General features: G+C 43.9%; 2 protein-coding genes across 5 annotated transcripts in view; one reads left to right on the top strand and one right to left on the bottom strand.

Moving 5' to 3' along the window:
- Positions 1-6483, bottom strand: part of WDR91 (WD repeat domain 91) — a 25861-nt gene extending 19378 nt beyond the window's left edge. For all 4 annotated transcript variants that reach the window (XR_013958911.1, XM_080639261.1, XM_080639262.1 and 1 more), the window contains exons 1-4: positions 6318-6483; positions 4315-4494; positions 2525-2732; positions 1056-1138 (exon numbers count right to left, since the gene is read on the bottom strand). Coding sequence is in view for 3 of the 4 variants with exons in the window: in XM_080639261.1 (XP_080495387.1) it covers positions 1056-1138; positions 2525-2732; positions 4315-4494; positions 6318-6440 (594 nt within the window). In the remaining variant the exon portion in view is untranslated. The remainder of the gene's footprint in view (positions 1-1055; positions 1139-2524; positions 2733-4314; positions 4495-6317) is intronic.
- On the top strand, positions 6439-22925 carry STRA8 (stimulated by retinoic acid 8; the record flags this gene model as incomplete). The annotated part of the gene is given in 9 exon segments (XM_080610029.1): positions 6439-6774; positions 6776-6916; positions 10249-10324; positions 12139-12223; positions 12632-12784; positions 15882-16164; positions 17419-17495; positions 19208-19319; positions 22796-22925. Coding segments are annotated over 9 exon segments (1338 nt in total). The 3' UTR covers positions 22871-22925.

Genomic DNA, 22925 nt, shown 5'->3' on the forward strand with positions numbered 1-22925 from the left:
CGCAGGAAGCACAACATACAACATAGTGTTTTATAACACAGGAGGTAAAGCACAAAACTTACTGAAGTATTTATACAGAGCAAGTTTTTAGTTGGTATGTTTGAGGAAGTGGAACTAAAAGTCCTCCTCACATGAATAAGGCTTCTCACTTATACGCTGCCATCCACATGTGATCTATAGTTTATAAAGCTCTTAAACTGTACATTTCACAAATCTCTTTAACAGGAAATTATACTGGCAAACGAACAACCCATGTTACATATTCATACAGTCTCTTTAAGCATCTACTGATGATACTGCCAAAAACAAGACAGAGATGGGCAACATCCTGGAGGTTGTGAATGCTCCATCCTTGGCGGTGTTCAAGGCCAGGTTGGATGAGGCCTTGGGTGGCATGGTTTAGTGTGGGGTGTCCTGCCCATGGCAGGGGGGATGGAACTAGATGATCTTGAGGTCCTTTCCAACCCTAACTGTTCTATGATTCTATGATTCTAACATTTTGTCTAAACTGGTCAGCCAGTCTCGTGATTTACTGCAAGGTCATGAGTTGGAAAATGGACATTCACAATGTTATCATTAGCTGATCTAAACTGCATGTCAGCCACAGTGAACTAGCTATTCAGAAGAAACAGTTCTGCCTCTTTGCCAGAAGTTATTGCCAGTTTATATTGCTCCATCAGCTAAAATCAGAAAGTGACTGAATGCTATTCACAAGTTTCCAAGCAAAGTCAGCCATATATGCTCCTAACTTGCTACTAGTTTCACCTTGTCTTTGTAGTGTAGCAGGAAAGAAGCTTGCACATTTTCTAGCCACCTATCAGACAGTACAGGGAGAGGGACAGTCACCTTCAGTGAAAGGGCAGTAATACCCTAAACAGGCAACCCTAAGTTTACTGGACACAGCTGAAAGATAAGCCAAAATAACAAATGCCTTATAGAAGAATCTTCCTGGAATAAGTGCCCTTAATTGCAACTGTCTTGAATGGATGGAACCAGTTTTATAAAACTCACAGCCTCATGCAGTCAGCAGCTAAAAGAGTGACTTCAGTTCTGACCTTATGCCGCAAGGATTCATTTTCTTCTTGTACAAGACTGCTCCTAAGACATTCAGCTTCAAAGTTCAAAATGACTGGAACTGGTGAGGAATGTTAAAGAAAATCAAGGCAAACACTTGTGTGCATCTGGCTTAATTCTACAAGCCAGCACTCCATACTGCCATTTGCCTGTAAAATGGCAAAGCTGCCTAGTCCATACTACTAGCAGGAAGTATGTGCAAGGCCATTAGACTAGTAACAGTATAGTTACCTAAGCCAAACCATTTGCCATGGTTTAACTCCAGCCAGTTGCTTGCTCACTCCCCCACTCCCTTTGCAGGAGGATGGGGAAGAGAATCAGAAAAAGGTAAACCTATGGGTTGAGATAAGAGCGGTTCAATAATTGAAACAAAATATAATAATAAAATACTATAATAGGAAAGAGACAGGAATAAAACCCAAGAAAAACAAGAGATGCACAAAACAACTGCTTAGCACCCACTGACTAATGCCCAGCTCATCTCCAGGCCACGATCAGCCCCTTCCCTCTAATTCCCCACGGTTTATATACTGTGCATGATGTGCTGGGGTATGGAATACCCCTGTGCCTAGGTCGGGCCAAATATCCTGTCTCTGCTCCCTCAATAGCTTCTCGTGCCCCTTCTCACTGGCAAGGCATGACAGACTTCTGAAAGGTCCTTGATCAGGGTAAGGCTACTTAGCAACAACTAAAACATCAGTGCATTATCAGTGTTGTTCCCAGGCTAAAGCCAAAACACAGCACTGCACCAGCTACTGGGAAGAAAATTAACTCTATCCCAGCCAAAACCAGAACACTATTTCACACAGGCTTTACAGGGATTTTTAGATTCTTCCTTTTTACATATCAGAAGCGGAGGACACAACAGGTTGTATTACGGCGTTAGTATACACTGAAGAAACAGTTCAAGATGAGCTGTACTCCAGCTGCAGCGCAAACTTGCCCATCAGCCGACAAACAAGGTCTGAACTCTGTAGTGTGAGACAAAACCTGTTATTTCTGACAACACTGAACTGCCCTATTATAGCGAGCTATCACTAGACAATGTTATGAACACAGGAAACCAGAAAAGGGTCTAATAGGAGCTACTACTTCAGTTGTGGACTATGACCCAAGGTTGCACGCCTGGTTTGTACTATGCCAAGCAAAGAGGAAAAAGTGTTTCAGAACAAGATGTGCACAAGATTTCTAGTCACTAGAAAAGAGATGAGTTCAGCACTAGCAACAACCACAAATTATTTATGCCCAAGGAATATAACATATCGTCAGATAATTGAACAATAAACATCCCAACATGCTCTGGTAAACACCAGCTTCCTATTAAGTCTTGGCTCTAAACAATAACCTGAAAGCGGCAAGTTCTGTAATACTACATTCTTGGCACCACTGTTAATACCGAGCATAACACCAAGGCAAGGGAGATTTAACTATTAGTTGCAGAAAAGGATATGCATGCACTGAAATAAGACACTCAGGAAGTTGTGCAGAGAAACGATAAACGTATCTGCCCACTGGCGGGAGAAATAGGTGGCAAACGTGGGGTTGGAGTCCGGAGCAGGGAGGAAGGGCAGGACAAACCAATCCTTCCACTCTGCCTGGTTCTGGAGCTCAGGGGCCTGCTTGAGGAAAAACTCTTGCGCCTTGTCATTGCGGCCGGTCTGAAACACAGCAAGAAGAATAGGGCTCATGCTTCCATTAATGCCATCAAATGGATTCTAGAAACAGATGCTCTGTGTTATAAACATAGTAATAAATACTATCACCACCCAACAAAGCAAGTGGTTAGAGTTAACAGATTCATCAGGGAATAGAAGAATCTCAAACACAGTAGGAGAAGCTCACAAACGCACTTAATCCAACCTTTTTCCTAGTCACCACAGTCTTGCTTATGGGCAAATCAAACTAATCATACTGATTTCCAGCTAACCAATGCAGTTTGTGCACTGATGTCAGACATGAGCATTTGTATACAGGACCAAAGTAGCAGATGTATTAGATGGAAACCTTTTCAAGCTACACTATTCAGACAGGACAGTCACACCTTCGGGCAAGCCCAGGGCAAAACAATACACAAAAAAGCACATTTCCAGAAATGTGCATTAGATTGACTCCTCCGCCAACACCCATCATTAAAGATTTTCAGTCAGAAAATGGAATCAAGGAGGAAACATGACTTCTAAATGGCAAGAAATGGAATATGAATTCCTTACAGGTATTCATCTGTTCTGTTTGCCAAAGCCCACTCTGTGTAGTATATTCCATTCACTTTCCTGGAGTTTCAACAGGATAATCGTTGCTCCCTTTTAAGCTCATTATTTTCTGTTTGATTCAAAGCAAACAAACAAAGCATTCATTTTCTCTTCCAAATTGTCTTGTACAGATTTGAAGCCCACTTCTCTTTCTTATAAACTAAAACTCAACTCCACCAACTTCAATGCTAGACAAAGATTGAATAATTACAGGATCCATATATAAATGAGAGTCAATACAGAACTCAAAAGTATCACAAGGTACAGCAGACAGCAACAGCAAATACAATCGTAAATACACCTCGGTTCTGAGCTCCCGTGGAGGTGCAAGTAGTCACTTTTTTTTTTTAATTCTGGCCCCTTTTACCCTCTTGGTGTTGTAAGGCCTGTGGTGCCTGGAAGGACCAGCTGAGTCCTGCCAGCAGGTTACAGCGGAAGGAACAGACAATCCTGCCTGCCAATCCCCTGCACTACTGCTGCCTGTTAATCATTCCTCATTGTGCATCAGAGCAATTGACTACTCCTACCTACATACAGGTGCTTGGGACTTTTTTTTCCGGTCTGTTTCTTTAACTTATGAAGATTGCTTTGAGAACTGTTCCTGTCCTCCTCTGTTCTCACAGCAATGCCCCACGGGGAGGAGTTTACAAACCTTGTGGTATCTCCTGGTATCCAATTTACTAACAGAGGCTGAGCAGGACTGAGCTAGCAGTACAGCCAACCTGTCTGAGACGGACCTGCTTTCATGTCCAAGTGCATCTTGCTCACAGCTAAGCAGCATGCAACCCTCTTGCTGGAGCTTCCTTTATCCTGCTTACAAGGTCGTCATGTGAGTCTTCACTAAATTCGTTACTATACTCCTGATGTATGACACGTGAATTGCTTGTCCCTTACCCACCAGGCCTGCCAGAGGCTCACAAGGATATCTTATTGCTCTGATTTCAGACATCAGGATCTTTGTTTAAAACAAAGCCTAAACAACAAGTAGTACCTGAACAGTATGGACAAGATAGTATCGGAATAAGCTGGTTTTCAGCTTATTCACTGTTGGCCTGTACACGTCTTCTAAACGGCTGAAAAGACGTCGGTCCAGATAACTCCAGTAATCCCGCAGGGCCGCCAGATCATAGCTCTGAACAAACTGCTGCAGCTGGTCCACTATCTTATCCACCTACAGAGGGCAAAACGGAGGAGACTGCAGTCACATGAGGGCTCTTCCAGCACAAGAAATTTTCTGTAACTTAATGCTGAGAAGCTTTAACAGCACAAATAATATTACAGTCCAGCACTTACGCATTAGCTACTCCCCTAACCCTTGAAACACTCTGCATTTGGTATTAGCATTCTTCCACTCTGAAGCACCTTTCAAATTAAAAAAAAAAAAAATTTAAAAAAATGTAAAAAATAAAAAAAGAAAAAAGAAGAAACGTGAAAGAACACAGCCAGATTTTTGACAAAAGATCACATTTTGTTAAACACAGCTGATAGGTTTTTTTGAAAGTAAGCAAAACTTTCCTCTTCTTTTAAAATAAGTCAGTTGATAATGAAGAAACAGGAATAATGTGATTAAATGTTGAAAACTCAAGTGCAACATGTGGAAAATTTTATTTTTTTTGGACTGAAAAAGCTGTATTTAGCCAACAGAAAGAGGAAGGAAGATCCACTGTTCTGCAATCTTTTAAGTACCTTTATCTTTAATATAATCTTTAATAATATCATCTACTAACAAGGCAGGCATAGAAGTCTGCAACAGATTTCTTTTTGTCCTCATGCTTCTTTGAAAATCATCTCTGCATATGAGTAAGGCAGAAGGGTGGTGTGGGAACTGAGTTTTTTGTTCAGTGACCTCCTGATGGCCAAGACAGGCATCAGAAAAAAACATCTGCAACCTATACAAAATTCAACTACCAAAGTTGTTTACTATGTGGTTTGCTTCCCCCTCATCACTCAATGTCTTAGGACATCATCTAGCCTCTGCGGCTTCCTACAGATAAAGGAAACAACAGCCTGTGACCCCAGCGGTCCTATTTTGTTCGATATCATTCCAATTAAATCAAACGTTTGCTGACCTCTAAATGTTAGCAAAGTGCTGGTGCTCTAAAAATAAAAGCCACATACTTTATGAATAATGAGGTATACTGGTTGCAGTCCTAGTTAAAAGAGGAAAATGACTATATTCAGAACACTACATGCAGTGCCCAGAACTGCTGCTACAGAACAAGACACTTGCACAACGGACTGAAACTGTATTTTTGAGGGTGACAAATCCCGCGCTAGTTTCCACCCATCTAGCAAGTCAGCTGGTGCTTCAGATATCCAAATTAAGGAGCAGACCTGCAAAGCCGCTGGATAAAAAACCTCATGACTGAGAACAGATCCAGGCAAAACGATACCCGCCTGCCACTGCCCTCTCGTACACACATCTCCTCCTTTCCTCTCAGGACGAAGCTGAAAATCCTCTGGTGGTTCGCAGGTCAGACACAAGGTCCGCGGACAGCAGGTTTGGACGGGCCGAGCAGACACGGCCGGCGCGGGGGGAAGCTGGCCGGGAACCACGACTCCCGGCCGCGAAGGCAGGCGAGGGGGATGAAGCCCACGGTCCACTGCCGCTGCCCTGCGCTAACGCCGCTTCAGAACCAAGCAGGAGGAGAGCCTTCCACCGGCTGAAGCCGCCCAACCGGGAGGCTGCGCCAACAACAAACGGCGACAAGGCCAGGCGGTGGCCCCTGCCACCGGGATGAGGGGGGTTCCGCCTGCGCGGCCCACCGGGTCCCAGCGCCCTGCCCATCCCAATCCAGGCGGGGACGGCCCTGAGACAAGCCACTTCCGCGGAGGAGCGCGGGGACTCCGGGAGTTTCCCCACTCCCGCTCGGTCCGATCCACCCACCCAGCCCCGGGAGCGGGTACGCGGAGAGTCCACCGGGGCCTGCCCGGATACCGCGTCCTCCCCGGGGGCCACCCGCGCCTGGAAGGGGGAAAACGGCCGCCGCTCACCCGGAAGCCCTTCTCCCGGTCCGCTTTGATCTCCGCATCCAGCTGCTTGAGGGCGGCAGTGAAGCCGCGAAAAAGCAAATACTCCCGCACCAGCTCGTCCGTCCGCTCCGCTGCCGCCGCCATGGAGACCCCACAGCACAGCCCGCCCACGGGCGGGGAAGGAAGAGCCCGGCCCGACGCCAGGGGGACTACAGCTCCCAGCGTGCCTTGCCATGCCCGTGCAGCGCAAGGCACGACGGAGCTTGTAGTCTCCGCAGCTGCACATGCGCACAGCCAACCCGCTTCGTCGTTGCCCCCCTCCCTGCCAGCACCTAAAGCCCGCGTTTTCTTCGCCTCTTTATTGGCTACCGGCGAGCTCCGACTGCGTCCCAATTGGCCCTCTGCCACGTGCGGCTCGAGTTGCTGGGCGCGGATGGGCAGGGGAGCGGCGAACATGGGAGGGGGTCGAGCCCGAGCGGAGCCGAGCCGAGCCGAGCCGGGCAGGGCAGGGTGGGTTCGATCGCTCGGTCGATCCGCGGAAGCTTCCGGCGGATTCCCACACGGGCTTATCCGGGCCAGCCTTTTCCCTCCCGGCTGCAGAAGAAACAGCAGGGGCAGGAGTTCTTACCTCTAGGCCGTGCTTGCGGTCGGTAACGGGGCAGGGAGCACTGATCCAGTGCCGGGAAGGGCTTCCCAAAGCAGGCGCTTTGGGCTCTGTCAGGCCAGAGGGGTGGCTGCAGCGGGCCTAGGTGGGCATGTGTCTGGCCCTCTCACACGTGTGCATCTTGCATCCATGCCTGCTCAGATGTCACAGTTAATTGGAGAAAGAATTCCGGCACGGAGAAGAAGTCTGTCTTTACCATTGGTGGCTTGAGGAGCCTCAGCACAATGTGAACCTGAGCCCCAGATAGCCCATAAAGATGGAGCATCAAGTCATTGTGGGGAAGGGTGCAGGAGGTGGGAGGCTTGTCTCGGCTGTGTTTCATGACCCACAGTTTAGAATTAGTGATAGGTTAGGTCTTAGTCAGTACTTAGAGATGACATCGCTCAGGCAAAGAGAAGATTTCAAACTCCATTACTTCCTGCAGAAAAATGAGCTGGAGTGCGCTTTTCAGTCACCCAAGCTTACCTTTCTCAGTCCACTATGCAGGCTTTAAGGTTTCTTTTTCTTCACTTACTTACATATTTATTCAGTATAAATAAATGTTGCATTGCAGCTTTTGATGGAGACAGCTGGAGGCTGTAGGAGGACGCATGCCAGAGTGAATCCCAGTCCCCTGAGACAGCTGCAAGAGGCAGAGCCTCACGTGGCCAAGCGGCGCTCATCACAGGCACGCCACCGGGCTACGCTGGCAAAGCTCTTCAGCGGCTTGCAGGAAGCTGTTTTGTCTCGATCAGGCAGATCAGCATCAAAGGTGCGCAACAGTGACAGTTTCTTTGTGCAGTCCTGTTATACGTGTGTGTGTTTAAATTTAACCAGGTTCCTTAGGATGGCCACTGTATCTTTATGGATGCCAGTCTGTGTGTAATTTCACTGTGTCCAGCTTTCCTCAATCGCATTTACTTTAAAGCAGGCAGGTCAGTGTAGGAAAATTGCTCACTTTGTAGACTCTGGATCATGGGTTTACCATGGGCCCTATCTGCGCTTTTCTCAGAGGGTTTTTGCAGCTTCTTCATAGCTTTGTGGCTTCTTTGTATTTTGTAAACAAACCAAGGGATCCCATAATCAACCATGCCAAGTGCAAGGTCCTACACCTGGGTCGGAGCAATCCCAGGCACAGCTACAGGTTGGGCAGAGAAGAGATTCAGAGCAGCCCTGCAGAGAAGGACTTGGGGGTGTTGGTCGATGAGAAAATGAACATGAGCCAGCCGTGTGCACTCGCAGCCCAGAAAGCCAACCATATCCTGGGCTGCATCAAGAGAAGTGTGACCAGCAGGTCGAAGGAGGTGATCCTGCCCCTCTACTCTGCTCTCGTGAGACCTCACTTGGAGTATTGTGTGCAGTTCTGGTGTCCTCAACATAAAAAGGACATGGAACTGTTGGAACAAGTCCAGAGGAGGCCACGAGGATGATCAGGGGACTGGAGCACCTCCCATATGAAGACAGGCTGAGAAAGTTGGGGCTGTTCAGCCTGGAGAAGAGAAGGCTGCGTGGAGACCTCATAGCAGCCTTCCAGTATCTGAAGGGGGCCTACAAGGATGCTGGGGAGGGACTCTTCATCAGGGACTGTAGTGACAGGACAAGGGGTAGCAAGTTAAAACTGAAACAGGGTAAGTTTAGATTGGATCTAAGGAAGAAATTCTTTACTGAGAGGGTGGTGAGGCACTGGAATGGGTTGCCCAGGGAGGTTGTGAATGCTCCATCCTTGGCGGTGTTCAAGGCCAGGTTGGATGAGGCCTTGGGTGGCATGGTTTAGTATGAGGTGTCCCTGCCCATGGCAGGGGGATTGGAACTGGATGATCTTAAGGTCCTTTCCAACCCTAACTATTCTATGATTCTATGATGAGGTTATCTTCATTTCACAGCATTTTGCTGTGAAATCAGAATAGTGTGTTCAAGGATTAAGAGAATAAGTTGTAGGGGAGGAAGTAATTCATTCAACCTTATGAGGGTGCACTCTGTGTTCAACACACTGGAAAAATAAGTCAGGAAAAAACAACCACCAGTACGGTTTATTGGTCTCTACTAAACTAAAACAAAAAAGCCCGAAACCTAACAAACCAAAACCCCCAAAACTATTTCCTTAAACCAAAATTGTTTATAAAGATAAAATTGACCCAAAAATGCTACTGGAATGATGGATATTACCATTCTCAAGGCCGAGGAATAAACACGGGGAGTCCTTTTTATCCTCAATTCTGCCGCCACTTCATTTAGTCCGATCGGTTACTTTCAGTTTTCCAGTTTGTAAAATGGAGAGCGTAATGATTGCTTAGGAAGGGAATTGTCCTTGTAAATGGTTTTGAGGCTCTGAACATGCCAAATGCTGCTATCTGGGACTTATGCCTGCTGAGCACCTTACCTCTTATGCAGGTTGAGGTAAGAGTTCAGTTTGCCATGTTCTGAACAAGATGCAAGTTAAGCTGAAATCACCATTATCTCAGAAGCCAGGACTAAACGGATACTTATTTTGTCTAGTCTAAGGGGACTATCTTCACATCAGTTCTTGAAATTACATTTTCGTACTATCATGTGCCCCTTGTGTGACACTTGGAGGCCAAGGAGGCTCAGTATCTTTGAGAGCCTAAACACAGACATTCACTTGTAATCCCAGTGGTTAGTGTCTGGCTAAAATATCCTGTGTGAAAACTCCACAAGGTATTCATCCTGCCTATGGCAATTGTGGATTGTGTCCGCAGTCACATAAATCTTGAAATATTTTTGAGCTGCGTATGTTTAAATGTATTGGCCATATGTTCTCAGCTGTGTTTTCTATAAATGATGGAATGATGTGCAGCAAACTGAAGTTATTCCAGTTTACATAAGTGTAGCTGAGACTACAACATGGTGAAGGCTTCTCCTAGCAAAATTCTCATGGGAAATGATTAGTAAAGTCTTATGCCTGAAGTTGGCAGATATCCAGCAAGACATCACAGTGTGGTATTTCTGGACATGCTCCAAGAAGAGAGTGAGCCAAACAAGACCATTAGCTGATGAAAGAAGGTCAGAGTTAAGTAACTAGTAACTAAGTAACACCTATGTAACTAGGTGTTATGTGTTTGTATTGCATAATATAATATATATTTATGTCCTATAAGTTTGCTCTGGTATTAGTTCTTTTCCCTTTTCATATGGATGACGGTTGCTGGTGAAAAAACACAGTTGTTTCAGAGACATCGATATAACTGAAAGTCAAAATGAAGGAAAAGTGAAGAAAGCAACCAAGGCATGTTAAAACATGAATCTAGTCAGAGCAGAGAGCAATCAGTTCTCATTTCTTCTTATGTTTAGTATCAGGTTTTGCGTAAGGCTAAGAAATCTATCCAGAAGCTGGAGCAAACCTTGGGTTCTTTGCTGAAGATGAAAGGTAACTGTATGCAACTGCATTTGCCATGGACAGAGTGCCTGGACTTGTTTTGTTAATTTATTTGTTAAATAGAGACAGATAGGTACACGACTGAGCCCATTAAAACATTAAACTCTGGCTTTAGTTGTAGCAGTAAGCAGGGGAGAGTAAAAAGTGTATTGACCCACTAAGCACTGCACCTCAGAAATCCCCCTCTGACTCTCAGTTGTTCCTACCTCCTCCTCAGCCTAGGTGAAGGAAGGAAAAAGTAATTCCTGCTAACCCATGGCAGCAAGTAGTTCAGGCAGAGTGCCCTTGTCACCCTTCTGCCAATTCACCCCTGGCAAGTTTGGGTCTGGCGTGGGTCCCCAGGCTGCATGCTTGGGCTCCCACTGAGAGGCTGCAGGAGCGTGTGTGCTCCTCACAGCTGCAGCAGCATGGCACAGTCTGAGTTGAGCCCAGACAGGACTTAAACTTCAGAACAGCAGGCTCTGGGTGAGGGAAAGAAGGAGGACAGAGAAGCTTTTGAGGATTTCCTAGAACAGGAAACGGAAGCCTCTAATTAAGAACCTCTCATAGAAATGGGTAAGAGAGATGCTGCAGTTTTGTTTTTTCTCAGCATCGTGGGTGACATTCATGCAGTCTTCCATTATCACTTGTGACAGCATGCGTCACAGCAGTCTAGTGTGTGCTGTCAGCAGTTGAGGCAGCTCCCACTTTGGAACTTCACACCCTTGCCACCGTGCCTTCTCTTTACTGATGCTGGCTACTGCCTCAGTGGCAGCAAGTAGGACTGGGGGCTGATGGGGTAGAGACTTTGGGTGTATTTTTATGTCCCTTCAAGTGTGCAAATTAATGTTGGCTAGAAAAAATGCCCAAACATTGCTATTCTTTCAACTTGCTCCTCCCAATAATTTGCATCTGTTAGAAGTCCCAGTGCTTAAAATGAGCAATTTCCTCTGAGTGCCCATTCTTTGATAAATCATGGAAGCCAGCCATAGGCAGAGGGAGTAGTTTGACAGGGTAAACCTCTCCTATGAAGAGAGGCTGAAAGAGTTCAGTCTGGAGAAGAGAAGGCTCAGGGGAGACCTTATAACAGTCTTCCAATACATAAAGGGGGCTTACAAGAAATCTGGAGACAAACTTTTTACAAGGGCATGTAGTGACAGGACAAGGGGGAATGGATTTAAACTGAAAGAAGGTAGGTTTAGATTAGATATTAGGAAGAAATTCTTTACTGTGAGGGTGGTGAGGCACTGGAACAGGTTGCCCAGAGAAGCTGTGGCTGCCCCATCCCTGGCAGTGTTCAAGGCCAGGTTGGACGGGGCTTTGAGCAACCTGGTCTGGTGGAAGGTGTCCCTGCTCGTGGCAGGGGTTGGAACCAGATGATATTTAAGGTCCTATCCAACACAAACTGTTCTATTGTTTTATAAAATTGAAGGGATCACAAGCAGTGAGGCTGGTTGAGGAGAGTTTGGAGGTAAACTTCCCCTTGCATTTACTTGCATATAAGTACAATTCATACTGCTTGTGAATACTGTATTGACTAGTACTTGCCTGGACATTGATTTGCTGGTCGTTTTCACCATCAGGTCTATCAGACCAACATTAGGAAGAAGGTATTGATTCAAAGTTCCTCAATAATCATACCCCCCCGAATGGTAATTACATTGTAGAAGAGGCAGAAGTTTCTCTTTTTACATTATTTTTGCCTTATGGAAAGCTCTGGCTTGAAAAGAACCAGTTGTTGAAATTGTTCTGTTTGATTGGGGCTGAGGGTGAGAGGGAAGCCTAGAGTGCCACTGATGTGACAGTAACTTTTCTGCTGACAACAGAATCCTTCAGTCTGGAGGATGGGAATCCGCCTGGCTTGGAGGAAGTCAGAGAAGAATATGTCAAGAGGCACTTCAGCAATCATGGGTAAGGGCTTATACCAATCAAAGAAAGATGATAATACTTTGCACTTGCTTTCATCCCAGCATCTCTGAACCTCTTTGTCATTGTTGCTGAATTTCCAAGCAGAGGCCTTTCAATGTGAGGTAAAGATAAAGAGATTTCACCTGGACCCCTGTAACATCTGTGATGTGAAAAAACACTCTAAGCATGTTGTTGGTCTCATTTCTAGTCAGTGCTTGTATTTTCTTCCCTCCTATGTAGCTGATCTCGAGCGAAGACTTCTCCTTTGCCTGCAAACAAAAGGAGGAGGAGAAGGCTGGCTTGGGAAGAATGGCCCTTCGCTCTGGAGTGAGCATGACAAGGGTCTTATTAATTCAATTAATAAGTTGTTCATGTGGCTTTTTATTCTGTGTATTCTTGTGTTCTTTCCAGCACTGCATCAGCCTCTGAAGCTGTAAGTGAGAGTGACTCTTCTGTCTGGTATTTGATTCAAGAATGTGAAAAGCCAACACTGGAAGAGGATAGGAAGCCAGAATTGATCCAGTCTTCAGACGCTTCATCCCTGGATCTGGTGGAATTTGAACGGTAGATGTATCTCATGTTGACCTGAGTTTTTTAAGTTGTTTGAAATTACACTGGGCATCCAGTTGCTGCTGTTCGTGCAGCCCTACTGGAGCTTGTATCTGCCTTGCAGAAGCTTTGTGCCAGCATTTTCAACTCTGCTGGTGATGAACCTGAGCTCCTCCCGAATCCCTTACCTGCAACTTGCATGTCAATGGACTCCCAGCATCATAGCAGCCCCCAGCTCTCCAGGCCTTGGAAAATCCCTGGGGATTTTCCACCCTTCCTCAAGAAAGAGCAAAAAATTTCTTTTAAATGTATCAGTCCGTGTGTGGCCATGTTTTACCACTGTCCATACTGCTTGCAGGGTCAGATGCAACGGACCTGCTAACAAAAGTGGTTCAATAGGCAAGCTCAGATGGAATAGGAGATTATTCATCCAGAGTGCTTTATGTAGGTGCATGTCCCTGTGTGTTTGTGGCATCAGTACCACTGTCAAGTTGTATCTCTGCAACAGGGCTAGATTTTAGGAATGTAAGAATTGCTGTATGTCTAGCTGTATGTGTTCTGAGGAGGTGCAGGAACCAGAGGTAGGCAGACACTTTCCCCCACAGTGATGTTCATTCTGCCTGTAATAGCATTGTTATGAGGAGCTTGAACGCTGTTGCGCCCCACAGAAATAGACCTTTAGCTCCTGTCAGCTTGCAGTACTTTTTTTGTGGGATCAGAGCAGGATGAGGCTGGATCCAGCCAGGGAAGATCAGGTAGTCCTCAGCCTGTGGGCTGCAGAATAGTGGTGGTCTGAGAGATACCAGAAAGCACTCTTCAGAATGTCTGCAACATGGCAGGGAGGAGAAGGGGAACCTAAACACCTGTGTGTGTCAGACTTCTAGCTAGTGGGTGCAAGCCTGTAACCTCCTTTACAATCAGCTCCTAAGTGCCTGATGCAGGACCTAAAAATCAAAGAGCACTGTTCTCGTGTCAGTGATCCGTGTATTTTAGTCTCTGTTTGAAATGGTAAAATTACTGGGTTTATTTTGAAGTTATTGGTATCTTAAGACTGAGTACATTATTCATCACATTCTTCCTCTTGCTGTCAGACAGCACTAGGAGGTACTTAGAGGTCATGGATGCTTTCCAAAAGTATAAATGATAATTTAGTTGTAAGGATTTGAGAAACAGATGGGTCTCTATCCTGTACCATCAAGCAGAGTCAATTTCACCCTAACCATTTCAGAGTTAAGAATATGCAGTGCAGGAGAATCCACAGCTGCGCCTGGCATCCTCTTCCACATAAACAAAAGCTTCCGCGGTTCCTTCTTCTCTTTTTCTTTGAGCCGGTGCTTATTTATAAAATTCCCTTGGATTATTGAGTTTTTCATCAAAGTGAGGCTTCAGGTGTGCCAGCAGATGGCACCAGCCTCCCGCTCCTGTTCCTGCCTTTGCTCCTGTGGGAATCGGAGGTGGCTGTAGTAAGGTATCATTTACAAGACCTTGAGACGTGCTGACTCCAGATTTTCTAAGGGAAGTAAGCTCTACTTCACCAAAGCATGCACGACAGAGCCATAAACAGCTTCTTCAGTGACGAGGTAGACCAGGGCCTGTACTGTATGGACTCTGGCACTTATCCTACAGTCATATGGCAGACCACAGTTGGTTCATAGCTAATTCTTCTTAAAAAATGGTCTTTTATAACAGGCATAAAACAATAGGGACTCTTCATCAAAGAAAATAACAGCCTTTTGGTAACTGTGTAATCATATTATTTGGGCAGCATCAGAAATGCTTTGAGCTTCAACAGGCTTTTTTTTTTTTCCTCATGTCCAGCAACAGAAGCTACATTGGTAGGGTACCCTGTCCAGTGCAAAATGTTGTTGTATCCTTCCAGCCAGGAAGGAAATAGTTGAGTCATGGTTCAAGCTTAATTTCTTTGGCAAAGCAGTCTAATGGCCATTCATATTCTTCTGGTTGAGAAACTCCAGATCCTTTATCTGGAGCTGTCATCCAGAATCTTTAGTGAGAGCAATACTGTACATGAGAATGCTTATTCTCCTTCTGTTATTTTGTCTCCAGCAATGAAGGAAAATACTCCAGAGTGTGGAAACTGGAGTTTGAATATGTTTATGCTTTTGTGCTAAACCTTAAGATTTTCCGATATTGGTTTGCTGGAACAACTATGAGGAGAGGGGAGGAGAGGAGAAAATGAGAAAAGAAAGGAAAATGAGAAAAGAAAAGAGTCGGAACTCTTCTGAGTTGTTTTCTCTCATGCAATACTGTTCAGTTAATCAGGAAATGTGCTCATCTGGGACATCTTCAAGGAATCATTTTGAGCCCAAACTTAGTAAGAGTGACTGCTGTTTATAGAACTCTTGGTTTGTACTCTTTTGATCTTGTTATTTTCATCTGAGAGGCTCTAAGCATTTAATTAACATAAAATAACCTTTCCAAAGTAGATATTATTATCCCTAGTTCACTGTGCCACACAGTGCTAACAGAAGAAGTGGGCTCATTCTGAGATTAGTAACAGGGTTGAAATTATGGCACATATGTTCCATTAGGAATTTCACTACAGACTGCACAGAAGTCAATCTTAAGGATGTGTTTCTTCAGATATAAAATGGAGGAAATTGAGTCTCGATGCTTATTTAAGTCAGAGCATCCAGGCCTGGGGTAGCCTCTTTCTATCTGTATGTATAGGACCTAATAATCAGGATATGGCCTCAGCCAAGGCTAAGTGTAGTGCTATGCCACTAAAAGTATAAAAAGTTAATTACAATGTCAAATCCTCCAGATATAAAGGCAAGTAACTCAAAATTTATGAAATGCCAGAATGAGGTTTTCCCGTGCAACAGGTACAGTGTGCAGCGCCTGGAGCTTCTGTTGTGAGACAGCTTTGCTGGGACTGTGGCTAGAACCTGCCTCTTGCAGATGAAGCCTTGGCAAAGAGTTGCTAAGATCTTCAAGCAGTGCTGGGCAACCTGCAGTAATTGTATGAAGTCTTAGGTGGGGAGTGAGTGAAGTAGTTATGAATCAGAGCTACTCCCCAGGCTCCTGCTGCATTATCGTAAATGGCTGCATCATAGCTTGCTTTTAAGAGATGCTCACTTTCCGTTCATTGCAGATACCTGTGTTTTTATAAGCACACAGTGGACCTACTGATAGAGCATGGAATTGTTTGCACTGAGGAGGTGCCTCTTCCTGAGGCATCCACAGCTATTTCCCACCTCTGGCAAGAGCTTTCAGAAGAAAGGAGAGACAGCATCTTGCAGTACTGTAGCCAGAGAGATTTCCTCATGGATCCTAAGGCTGCTTGCCAGGAGCCTGCATGCACTGAAGGTAGTGTGAGGGACAGTCGAGGTAACAGTGAGGAAGCCAGTGATTCCTCAGTCTCCACACCAGAGGAAGTAAGTGCTCAGTAACATACATCTGCCTCTGAAACTCCAAGCTTTCAGATGCTAATTGGCCCTGCAGCTTTTGTTAACATACAGTAGTTGCAATTAAGCTTTCCCAAGACCACTTGAGTGCAAAAAGTGAAGACAATTAAGTCTTTGAGTAAGTGCCTGCACTAAATTCTCTCTTGGTAAAAGAATTGTCTCCTTGGCAAGCTATAGGAGTGCAGTGGTAGTAATCCTGATAGTCTTCACTGACCTGTAGCTTCTGTGCTAAGTAACAGTTAAGTTTGCTCTAACTTGCTCCAGGGGGAGGAAGCAAGGACAAGAATTACGCAGTTACTGTTCTCTGCAAACTCTCCAAGGAGCACAGATGATCTAAATCCAGAAGGAATAGCCAGTTTGCCAAGGCCTGCTGTGCTTTGGGTTGTGTGGCTTTTTTTTCATCAAAGCACTTGGTAGGAAAGAGAAAGTTCCAGTGGTACAGGGCTAATGACTGCCTGTGTCATGCACCTCTGCAGAGCCAAGAACTCAGTGACTGAGTAGACCGAGGCATTTGTTAAAAAGAGATGAAATAACAGCCAACTCTTTGTAAACTGTTCCTGGAGCACTGATTACTTAAGCAGCTAGCTGCTCAAAGACGTGTGTGTAATTTTATTAGCTGCAAGGGAAGGACAGATGTCCACCTTTAGCATGTAAGTAAATGGTATTGACAAGTTCTTTTTGAGTCGCATGACACAACTTATATTGCTGACCTCCGTAGGAAATGTCATGGGGGTGTTGCATGTACAATACTTTCTGGCACAGAAAATGTGTGAACTACATTATGGCAGAGTAAACTAATGAGCTTATCAGTCTGTCGCAGGGAACATCTAAATTCCTTTGCAAGCCATGTCACACACTGGAATAGATTTGGGGAGACTGAGGTCTCCAGCCAGAAGCAGCAGCCCATGGTCAAGTCTCTAAAGCACTGATACAGTTCATGTTTTTTACTGATTTTTGGGAGATGTAATGTTAAGTCTAATTCCTAGAGGTTGAAACACAGGCTGAAGGGAATGTGCTAACCTTATGCTCCTAGTCATGAAATACAGTTATTCCTTATTAATCCTGTCTTCACAAAACCCTCTTGGTTTACTCTAGCCGTAAGCGTACTTGTAAAAGGAAAGAAAGAATATCATGCTTTTAAAAGCTTCATTTTTAAAAATTATGCACTAGGTAGAACTTCTGGGTGGCTGGATATGTTGACATGTGAAGTGTTTTCTCCAATAGGTAATGTTTGAAGATGCGTTTGATGTTGTTGCTGGTTTCCTTGACAGAAGCGAGACTCAAGGAATGTCTAGCCAGAGGTAAATTGCAAACTCACCCCTTTTGCTAGACAGACTAAGTTAATAGCCCACTATCAATTCTCCATGGCAAGTGTTCTGCATAGTAAGGCAATAGCCTAGCTTCTCTTTTTGTGCCTGATTTTTAGTAAATGGTTACAGTAGCAGCCTCTAGCAATTGTGCTCATAATAATACTGTCTCTTAAGGTGCATAAGGGAATGATTAATAGGCATGTACGACAGAATTAGTAAGAATCAGAGCACCCCATCACTTCAAAGTAACTACGGTCCTTCTGATTTTCTTCACTACTCTGCATAGCTTTCCATCTTTTTAAATTACAGTATTTGTAATGCTTTCCTTTTCTTTCTCTCACTTACCAGGTCTAGGAGGACTATAAGGCATTCCCTGGATAAGTCAGTAATCGTAAACTCTACCCACGTTTAATGAGACAAAAAAGATAATTTTCTAACATTGTCTCCCTTACCTTTTTCAAGTACCCCAATTCAATCGCAAGGAAGTGATCAAGCCTAAAGTGTGTGGTTGACCTGAGTAGTTACATGAAAGAAATACAAGACCTATTAAATAGAAACATCTTTTTCCTCTACAGGTCAGATGAGTTACCTAAAAGAGAACATATCAGATACAAAGCTGGCACTGCCTTTGATTTTTCAGACCAAAGAAAGAAAAGGGTGCTTTCCTGAAGAGGAAAATCACATTAAAACTCATCTTTATGCATTCTTGCTACTTCATTAGGATTGTTTCTTTTTGCAAATAATGTTTTTAGTCTGGGTTTTGGTTTTGTTTTGGGGTTTTTTTAATCCCTTTTCCTACTTATTTTTCCATAATTAGAGTTCTTTAGTGTGTATCTCTTTTACCACCATTCCACCTTGCACTTCCAGAGCAGAATGAATGGAAAAAAGGCTTTTGATCAGAATATGGTTGAATATATAATAGAGCTTAACAAATATGTGTCTATTAAATAAATTTATTAGGTCACAACTGTTGTTTGCTTTTAAAATAAGATTAACTATTCCTTAATAGTGCAGTGTATTGCCATCATCTTTGCAATCTGTTTTAGGTCCCAAATTAGATTAGTATTTCAGTAGACAACATTTATCCTCTTCTCTTCCTTCCCTATCGCTTTGTGCCTTGTAATTCTAGACAGAGACATGATGGCAGAACTTTGTAAAATTCCAGGGAGGATATAGAGGAGAGGAACAAAATGCATAACTTTTTTGACAGAGGTACCTGTTACCTGAATACAAACCTGCCAGTGATAGCTAATATGTCATTTCATGACCACACGTTACTGCATTCACTCAAAAACTTTACAAAAGAAGTCAAAGCTGTTCCTCTAAACAACCCTAAAAAAAATACACCAACAAATAACCATTGTTGCTGTCTTTTATAATGGATAGATACTTCTCCCCAAAACAGTGTTACTAAAGCTCTTACGTGGATCTATTTGTTGTGATTCTGGTTTCTTCTATTGCTGTTCTCTTTTCTTACATATTTTCCTTGCACTTGTTAGAAAATATCTCCTCAGTACGTCTACCTCCACTCTTCCCTGTCTTGCTTGGTTATTGTATTTAATATCAGAATCGTCTTGAAAACAATTTGAATATTTTTTTAATTTATAAGAAAAATGTGATGGAGAGAAAAATATGGAAGAGCTAAAGTAGGAGGAGAAACGAAGGAATGGAAAGTTGAATGTGTAATCTGGTTCCATTTTCAGTTCAGCATTTGCAAGCTGCACTTACGAAAATCCAAAGGATCACCACGTGCTCTATCTGCAGATCACTGACTTCCTAAAAAACCTCTTCTTTGCTGATACACAGTTTTGCCAGGTGAGCTTTGCCAAAGGATTTCTTATAGAAACAGTATGTTTCTGTCCTTGTCAAAAAAGGATTTCTGTTTCCTGTGCTTCTGATCATATTGTCCAGAATCATTAAAAATAAGAACTTGGGGCTCATCACTTCAGATGTGTCATTTCAGAAGGTCAGTAGGATTGCCTTTGTAAGAGGCAAAGTGTGAGGGGTTGATAGTGCTTAGAAATTATTCAAAATGGCAAATTACATGAGGATCTCTCTTTTTTTTTTTTTTTTTTTTTCCCTGAATTGTTTTCATGAAGGTTCCTTTTGGAAAAGCTTGAGTGATCTCAGCTGAACAGGCAAAGCTGACTTTGCAGTTCAGTTCTCCATTAACACCCAGCCGCTCCATTCTGAGCTCAGTAGGACCACCTTCTGCTTGTCTGGGTGCCAGGTCCCTAGGCTGAGCCATCTGTGGCAGGCCTTAGGAGTAGGGTATTCATGTTCTTGAAAGAGCTGATAAACAACTGCTGAGCTGCCTCTTAACCTCAGGCTTACAGTTGCAGATTCCCTGAGCCAGAAGTCATGGTGTTTGCATTCTTGCCCTCCTGCCAAGGAGGTGGCTCAGAGCTTGCACATGGGTGGAGGAGCGAAAGGGAGATATACCTCCACCAGAGTTGCTTGTTTGGATTCAGAGTCAATTGTACCTCCACAGTAGCCACTCTTTTGTTCTTTTCTATCACCTATATTCCACCAGTCTCTGTTACTTGAGCAGATGCTCCTTTGAAGGAAATAAAGTGTTTCTGATGAGGGGTAAGTGGGACAGAAAACTAAGCCGAAACTAGTGATGCACCAGTAAGCACGTAGTGACTGCTGCATGCCATTTGATGCCCCCCATCTCAAGGAGACAGTAACACTAAAGGAAGCTCAGATAATGGCAGCAGGCACACCAAAAGGCATTGAAGAGGAGCAACTAAGTAGGACTTCTCCACAAAAAAGACTGACGTACTGTGAGAGAATTTTGATCCGAAATGGTGTGGATTTGGTACCCAGAATGATTATTCATTGTGTCCAACACGAGAAGAACTAGAAAACACTCCATGAAATTAGAACAGAAAAAAACAACCCAACATTAAAAAACACTTGGACATAAAAATTACCAGATTTAACTCCTGGGCATCAATCCATTGACAATTACTAAATCTGAAGGTCCAGATACAATTTCCAGCTCAGAAGGTCCTCACAGCACAGTTTGCCATAATGTTGGAGCATATATTGTGGAACAGAGCACACCGCATACACAGTTCTTGGACTTTTTGCCTGAACATCCACTCCCGGCCTTTGTCAGAGACCAAGCACTGATCTACACAGCCTTTTTACATAGAATAACTATGTTCTGCATAAGAGCAGAGCTCTTCCATATTTATGTAAATGACCACGAACTGTGCAGGCCTAGAAAAGAAAGATACAGTATTTTCCAGTTTTAAATTGCTTTTGTGAATGTCATTCCTGGCAGCATTAAGTGGTCCCATTTTGTCCTTCTGTTTGGTGCTGCATTGTTACGTGTGAGCCCACAGCTCCCAGATGAGGTGGTATAAGAGGCAGTATCCCTTTCAAGCTTTGAAGAGGGACATTTGAAAGAAGACTAGGAAAATATGAGTAATGGGAAGACAAGCAGGAAAAGAAGCTTAAGTACTGCAGATTGGCAGTTGACTGATCTCTCTGAATCCAAAAGGAAGTAAAAGGCTGTGTGCACTTCTTTTATGGAAGAACTTTTGAGTTGTCTGTGATAAGACAATAAAAAGGGAGTGTGAGCAGAAATCAAGGCTAGGGAGTACTGATAATAAGAAGGTCAGAGTCTGTTTTGGTTTAGATAACTGCAGTACAGCACCTCCCACCAAGAGGCAAAAAAAAAAAAAAATTAATAATAAAATGTAACTGACAAAGATTTTTTTTTGTTCTGAGAGCAGAAATTTGGCTCCATCTCAAACAAACAAATTGAGGCAGTTATGGAAGTGGTTGTACAGATAACTAACCCAAGCAGCAGCAGACAGCTCAGTACAGGCTACATACATTACCCCAGAAATTGGGCTACTTGGAGCATCAGCCTCCTGGACTTGCCAGGGAAAAGATCTCTTCCTGCCCACTGAACCCCATGCTTTGATGCAGTACCTGTGCTGGTGCTACAGTAGCCCAGGAGTCTGGGCAGTGCTGAGATAAATTATCCCAAGGATAATGCGAAGTCTTGGTGCACTGTGCACGCACTTTGCAGAAGACATAGAGGTGGGTAGCAGGTACAGTACGACGGCGAAGCATGCAGTTTGCGCCTAACTGAAATACAAAAGACAGCTTATGGTCTCCTTTCATCTGCAGAGCTGATGAGGTGATGGGTTTTATTTCTGCTCAATATATGCCAGTGCTGTGTTACGCCATTTCTGGATAACTGTTCAGGTACAAAGTACTACTGTTGCATTGTGTATATTCAGGATTTTGTAATCTCAGATCCGCTGAGCGCAGCCTTTCTTGAACTGCTGTCCTGGCTCTCAAGGCTGCCAAGGGCATGCACCCCAATGGTATAAAATGCTTGAGAAAGACTTTTGCACGAGAGGAGACAGGAAATAATTTGGACAAGGATAGGGAGGGCTCTTAAAAGGATAGTGACCCAAAAATGAGAACAGGAGCATACTTCCATCGTAGATGGTAGAGAAATATTTCTGAGTGTAAGATTAAAGCTGTCTTGTCATTTTTCAAGGGCTGTTGTCTTAAGGTCACAAAAGAGATGTTTAGCAGCAAAAGTAGTAAAGAATTAGTTTAGATTGAGGTCCAAAGATTTTACAATATCTAAGTAAAAATCTGAGGGTCTTTTTCTAAATGGCACTGAGTGCCTTTGCTTCTTCAAAGGCTCAATTTCTGTTCAAACTACAGATTTTTAGGTGAGACACTTAAAAAGCAAGTTGGATTTAGTGCTCCTTCCACTATTCATTTTTTAAATGGCAGCTATTTTTAAAAAGTAGTTTTGCCCTAAAGAGCCTTGCATCAGTGCAGAAGGTGGACTAGACGGAATGCAGGCATGAACACTTTCATCTCCTACACTTACATTTTTCTCAAGAGCCACTTACTCTTTCTCTGTAAGCTGGTGAAAGACAAAACCATTTCCTGTTGTTGCTAAAAGAGCAGCAAAGCCTGAAGTCAGTAGAAATTAAGGGCTCACAAGGAAGCTCTCACATCTTCAGAGCCTGTTGTGCGACCTACTTGCTATTACACTCGGGACCAGTTGTCTAAATTACATTGATAGACACAGGGTGGAGCCCTGTGATTTTAGAAAGAAACTGGTTGAAGATTTGAATCATTCTTCATCTGGCACCTCAGGCACCTGACAAGTGCTGGTTGCCGATTCAGAGGAGGGCTCATGACACACCAGCTGGCACATGTCAGCACTTGACCAACCCACTGTATATTTGAAATACAGTCAACTGTAGTTTTTAAACCCTGCTTGACTTTGGGGGGGCTTTCAGGAAGAAGATCTTCAGTTTGATTATGAGACTGACATGCTGATGTGCACTGAGACCTTCGATGAAGAAGATTTCTAAACAGTTTCTCTGTTCGCCAACATTTTGGCAAGCACTTCTGGGTACACCAACAGAC

This window comes from Psittacula echo (assembly GCF_963264785.1).
Source record: "Psittacula echo genome assembly, chromosome: 1".
Taxonomy (NCBI): Eukaryota; Metazoa; Chordata; class Aves; order Psittaciformes; family Psittacidae; genus Psittacula; species Psittacula echo.